This window comes from Olea europaea, chromosome 12, assembly GCF_002742605.1.
Source record: "Olea europaea var. sylvestris chromosome 12, O_europaea_v1, whole genome shotgun sequence".
NCBI lineage: Eukaryota > Viridiplantae > Streptophyta > Magnoliopsida > Lamiales > Oleaceae > Olea > Olea europaea.
This window is the reverse complement of record NC_036248.1, coordinates 28,529,308-28,535,681: the sequence shown is the minus strand read 5'-3', so window position 1 is coordinate 28,535,681 and position 6,374 is coordinate 28,529,308. Positions and strand designations below refer to the sequence as shown.

Genomic DNA, 6,374 nt, shown 5'->3' with positions numbered 1-6,374 from the left:
TATATGTGATTTGGCATCTACATTGAGGCAAGAAATTCTCACCACTTTATTCTCAACTCCTTAATGGAAAAATTCACTAATTCTGGATTGAATTGGACGGTGTTAGATGAGAAAATGACTTCAAATCTTGTATGTTGTAACGTCGAGTCTTATCATTAGAAAGGATCTTAACCCTGAGAGGTAGTTTAGTGTCAGGTTTTGGGTTTGTTTTTCAATGGGCACCAGTTCAAGTCTCTTCAAAGTTGCTGAAATGAGTACTCGACTGTAAACTTCAAGGTCTCGTGAGATTGTTCAGGATGCGAGTAAGTTGGTTCGGATACCCACGATCATTAAAAAAACAAAAAAAAAAAATCATTAGAAAGGATCTCAGAACTCTTGTGCTTGTTGCCAGGCATAGAATAACATTAAGTCTTATTCTATTTGGAAGACACCTTAACTTATGGCTTTTGACGCAACTTTATCTTATGGAATCAATTTCATGGTTGCTGGATCATTGCTGCATTTCAATGGTTTTGAGTTCACGTCTCGCCTTTTTCAATTTACGAAAATTGTGCTTCTATCTAACTTTTTACATAAATAAATTCACCTTGTATGTGAAGAGACGTGTAAAATTTAGACATTTAAAGGGTGTTTGATTCTCATTTTGTCTAAAATACATTTTTCTTTCTCTTCTTTTAAACAACATATTTTTCGATAAAATAATTTTACACATAAATTAAAAACTTTTCATTCTTTTTTAATCACACATTCTCCATTAATCTACTGTTCCAAAATACATTCTTAAAAAAGAATGTTGCTCAAACACACCCTTAATCTTTTTCTTATTTTCTATTTGATCCATTGATTACAATTGTTAATTACAACACATATCGTAAATAATTCAAGGACAAATAGCTCATAACCAAATGAGAGACGTATAACTCGCGTCGATTCATCTTCTATTCAATGTAGAAATAGTCAATAAATCACTGTAATAAAATATCAATAACTGCGCTGTTCTAACTTCCAAGTTGTAAGAAAACAATCAAGTCTTTATGGCTTTTGACAAAATAAAACACCTAATTTCCAAGTTTAATCAATCTAGCCTCTAATGATCATCCTCGATATTAGGCCTCGGACATCTAGTCGAGCTGATACCTTAGACATTTGACAATGGCCAAGCAAGTCATTTCTGGTTTACAAGTATCTTGTTTTTTTCATGTTAGAAAGTATTTTAGAGAGTCCTGATAGTGATAACTATCTTCATTGACAACGTAGTTCATTAATACATCTGTAACTTTTTGTATTCTTTTTTAGCAACCGGTTAAGTTATTAGTGAAGTAATCTACTTATTTTTTTTATCTTAAAGAAGTACAAATTGTGGGAGTGCTATGTATAATTTCCGAGTCTTGACATAAACTTTAAGTTGTAGTAGAAAATTAATGACATTTTTGGTACACGAACACAAATCTCTTTCTTAATCGTATCTAGTCAAGCATGATAAACATGTCATAAATGACCTTTGGATACAAGTAAGGATAACAATCGGACTCGTCGGTTCGAGTAGCTCGTGGCTCGGCTCGAAAAAAGCTAGAGCCCGCCCGGTTCGAGGCTCGGGTCGAGCCTCATTTTGGGGTGTCGGGCAAAGCTCGAGTCGGCTCGTGTGGCTCGCCAGCTCGGGCTTACAAGCCTATAATAATAATAATAATAATAATAATAATAATTTAAAGACAGCTGCTGGTTGCTGTCATGTTTAATAAATAAATAAATAAATAAACGAGCCTGCTAGGCTCGGCTCGAAAAGGCCCAAGTCGAAAGTTCTGGTCGAGCCTATTTTTTTGGCCGAGCTTTTACTCAGCCTGGCTCGGGCCCGAAAAAAGGCTAGATCATTTTACTCGAGTGAGCCACAGCCTAAAATTTCAGCTCGCGAACCGGCTCGGCTCGACTCGTTAACATCCTAAGTACAAGGTTCAAAGCTAACTTCAAATCATAAAAAAAAATCCTAATATATAGTTTTTGCTTTTGAAGCAACTCCATTGTAATTTGTACATGAGGTGATTTTAGAGTTATTAGAAGTAGAGTGCAAAATTTCTTCAAAATAATTCACAGATAAGAGGGGTTAATAATCCAAATATCACTAAACTTTGCAAAAAGTTTTCACATGGTCACTGAACTTTGAAAATCATTCAAATTATCACTAAACTTTGCAAAAATTTTACATGGGATCACTGAACTTCAAAAATCACTCCACTCATCATTGAACTTGTCAAAAAATTTACAAGGGGTCACCAAATTTTGCTAAAACATTCCCAGGGGTCACCAAATTCAATGATCATTGGGAAAGTTCTTACAAAGTTCAATGATAAATGAGATAATTTTTTAAGTTCAGTGAACTATGAAATTTTTTTGTAAAATTCAGTGATAACTTGGGTGAATTTTAAAGTTTAGTAACCCGGTGAAAACTTTTTATAAAGTTCAATAACCATTTGAATTATTAACTCCAGATACGAGTGTCTTTTAATTTTCAATTCCCTAGATTCCTTCTTTAGCCATTTAATTTTCAATTCCCTAGATTCCTTCTTTAGCCATTTAATTTTCAACCATACCCTGGGTACCAATTTCAAGCTTTTTTCTGTTTCCTTTTTATATATTTTTATCAAGTTGATTTGCATTCAGTGGTAGATCCAGCACCTAGTGAGCCCCGCGGCCCTCCGGGCTGGATTTGCCGAAACTCTTTTTTTTCTTTGCTGTAAAAGTATTTATATTTTTAGATATATTTCGGTGATTTGCTTTGATTCAAAACAAGCTTCCATTGCTCAGTTGGTTAGAGTACCATATAAGTGAAAGGGAGGCTTGGGTTCAACTCTCACCTCTATCCTTTTGCAATTATTTTAGTTTAATATTTTTCACCATTTTGGCGCAAATAGGCGTAAAACCGGTGCAAATGGAAGATTCGAACATGTGATCCCATTGGAATCATTCAACACTTGACCACTAGGGCTGTTGGTGAATACTGTTGCAGCAAAAGTCTATATATTCTTTTATCAAATAAAGATATGTATCCACTTTTTTTAGAAAAATAAAAAAATTTCAAAAAAAATTCGACCTTACAATGAGATTATTAAAAGAGTCATTTTTTTCCTATTAAACTGATATTATTAGCAAATCAAACCAAGAAAATAAATAATTGGACCATTTTTCAAACTTCAAATTGTTACTCGATAAACATTATTACGCTAGTAGATAATGTACACTCACACTTACAATTCGAACTACGATATATGTAATTTCAATTCATGGCATTAGTTATTATTGCGGCCGTCAATAGTCAACGGCCACCCGTGCTCAATTAAAATCATAGATTCGACAGTGTTTGCACTGCTTGGAGACTCTGAGTTTATATTTATATTGTTACACTAAGATTCCAGATCGATCCTCAATTATGCAGGATAAATTGATGGTGATTCTACATGTGATTTGGCATTTAGAATGGGGAAAGAAATTGTCACTTCTTCATTTGGGAACCCTTAATGAATAAATTCACTAATTTGAGAAATAATTGGACGGCGTTAGATCACAAGAAGAACTTCAAATCTTGTTTATTGTATAGTCGAGTATATCATTAGAAAGAATCCCAGTAAGTCTTGTGCTGTTTCACAGACACCTCACTTATGGTTTTCAACAGCACTTCATCTTATCGAATCACTTCATGTCATTGGATCAAGGCTACATTTCAACGGTTCTAAGTTCATGTCTCATCTATATCTATGTACGAAATCGTGTATGCATGTAACTTTAGATAAAAATTAATTGAGTTTTTATGTGAAGATTTTACAGCATTTAATCTTTCTTTCAGCTCGTAATTGAAATATTGACTTGAGATCATCCGATGTTCTATGACAGGCTAAAATCTAAGAAAGAACTGCCTGTATTCTTCTTTTCCACTGATTAACGAAGTTTATCTTACGTTGTATTCGAAATATTAATGTCAATTTGGTCTGCTGAACTCAAAATAAAATACGACATATTTTGTTATAGAATTTCTTTCTCAACCGTCTCTCATCAAGCATGCCAAATATCCCATAAACGCCGTTTGAGATCATGTTCAATTTGGCCGCGCTGTATCAGCATTTCTGATTTCGATTGAACTCACAAAACTTGACCACTTAAATGAAAGAAGACAAATCTCCCGACCATAGAAGAAACATATAACTCGTGTCTATTACCACTCCAGTGTAACAAACATGCACACGATGTTTCAAATAGTCGATAAGTCAGTTCAAGACTTCTAAATCGAATCTCAGCAACTATGCCAAAGACGTAACTAACAATCTAGCGATGGGGCTAATAGAAATTCTCACAACTATCGACAAAATAGAAACTTCATATCTATAAGAAACTCAGCACAGATCAGAAAGTGAGCAACACAATTCGTAAATAGAATATGTCCCAAAGGTAATCAAGAAACCACAATGAGTCTTCTGGGGGGCGATATTCGCAGATAATACATTGAGGATAAATTAGTACAGAATCCCGCAATTCTGTTAAAGAAAACTGGAATATTAGTAACATAGATACTCTCCATTATGCGTGAAAACCAGCTCAAAATCAAGTTATATACAAGAACACACTCTAGAAATCCAAGAATGTGCCCATTTTTTCCCGAAACATTTGAAAAGAATGATATAAATATGACCTGACATGTAGCATGATTATAAAAGCAACACACCCCAGTCAACGGTTAATCAATGAAAATCCTCCTTAGCCAGGAGCCAAAGCTGGACTCAACCTTCATGAAAAGTACACATATGGGATCCATAAATTCAGCCACTTTCTCGTATGCAATTTCCGGGCAAGAGAAATTTATATTCCTCGGGACTTTGTAAAAGATATGCGGGGAGATGCACGGCTGAGTATGAATGGGGAATTGGCCCCATTTTCCCAATTATTTCTCTAAAGGTATACTCTTCTGGTAGCATATCAAATAAATCAGCCCCTCGGCAGATTACTCTCTGGATTCTTCTAGGATTCAAATAATGAGAAAATCTGACACGATCCACATGACTGTAAGCTTTCATCTTGAATATGAACTCCTTAATGTGTCGGAAGCAAAAGCTACAATGCCACCCTGCATCTGCCAAAATGTCGTCTGATTGCCGATAATGTGCATACTTCGTCTTCCCAGATTGATATCTGTGAACTGAAGCTCTCCAGCTATTATTGTCAAGAAGAAACTCGAATGAATACAAATAGTTCTTCAACCGAAGATGGAGGATCGAAGGTATGTCATCGCACCACCTCAAGAGATTAATAGTATGTCTACTTGGTATCTCGTCAACATCTGACATTATTAGTAAGTCATCATCCTGAATACCAGCTTGTTTGAGAAGATAGTCCAATACAAGTCTCTGATAAGCTTCCTCGATAAATGGGTTTTCACCTTTCCGAAATCTCCCAGGAATTTGCCCATAAGTCAATCTTGAGTTGACAAACTTAAATCGATCTCGATTAGCAGCAAAGACGAAAGGCTTTGGGAGTCCAGTGAATGTTGAATTTGACTCAAGTAGAACAAACTCCGTCACATAAGGGTATAATTCCTTCCATCTTAGCTTGAGCATGTCCAGCTCATTGCTAAACAACACTGCATCAAAAACACGCCTTGGAAACTCACGTGTTCCCCAACCATGAAGTTTACAAAGGTTCTCCATCGGAACATTCTCATGATAATAGTGAGGAATTTCATGGAAGGGCTTAGGAGGTGACTCCCATAAAGGCCGCAAAAAGTATGTGATCTTTTGTCCATGCAAATATATAACACAAACGCATGTTGGTACCAAGACGAAAAGAAATATATAGGCCTTTATATCCAGCCCCCTAAGAATACACTTCAATCTCGCCATGCTCAATGTTCGAGCTGAATCCTGCATATTAAAATACCACATTCGTTATGACCTAAATGAAGCTCGTGTATCAAGAACAATATATCCATATTTGTCATCCAGAAAGTTCTCAATTGCATTATGGAATGAGAGGAAACATTTACACTACATTGAGAATATCAGAATCAAGAGATATCTATTTCTACTCATCAAAATTTTGCAAATTACAGAAACAGGGTTTTAATAAACCATGAACTCCTCACAGTCTAAACTATTTACAGATCTTAAGGACAATTGTCTTGAATTCCATCTATCAAAACATAAGTCAAAAGCATTCATGGGGAAAAAATAATAAATAAATAACTAGCAGGGGAAAGAGATCCTGAATCTTCAAAGAAAGTACCATACTTATTTTCTAAAAGCCCCTAAAATTTAAATTGTAAAGTGTGAAAATTCCAATTTGTAATATCAAACCCCCACCGCTCCCCCAAAAAAAAAAAAAAAAATCATTGAATT

At 35.1% G+C, this 6,374-nt stretch overlaps 1 protein-coding gene across 1 annotated transcript in view; it reads right to left on the bottom strand.

The window, feature by feature from the left end:
• Positions 1–4,347: 4,347 nt before the first annotated feature.
• LOC111406310 overlaps positions 4,348–6,374 on the bottom strand; it is a 2,756-nt gene continuing 729 nt past the window's right edge. Inside the window, exon 2 of the mRNA XM_023035695.1 lies at positions 4,348–5,900. Coding sequence (XP_022891463.1) covers positions 4,803–5,900 — 1,098 coding nt within the window. The 3' untranslated portion in view covers positions 4,348–4,802. The remainder of the gene's footprint in view (positions 5,901–6,374) is intronic.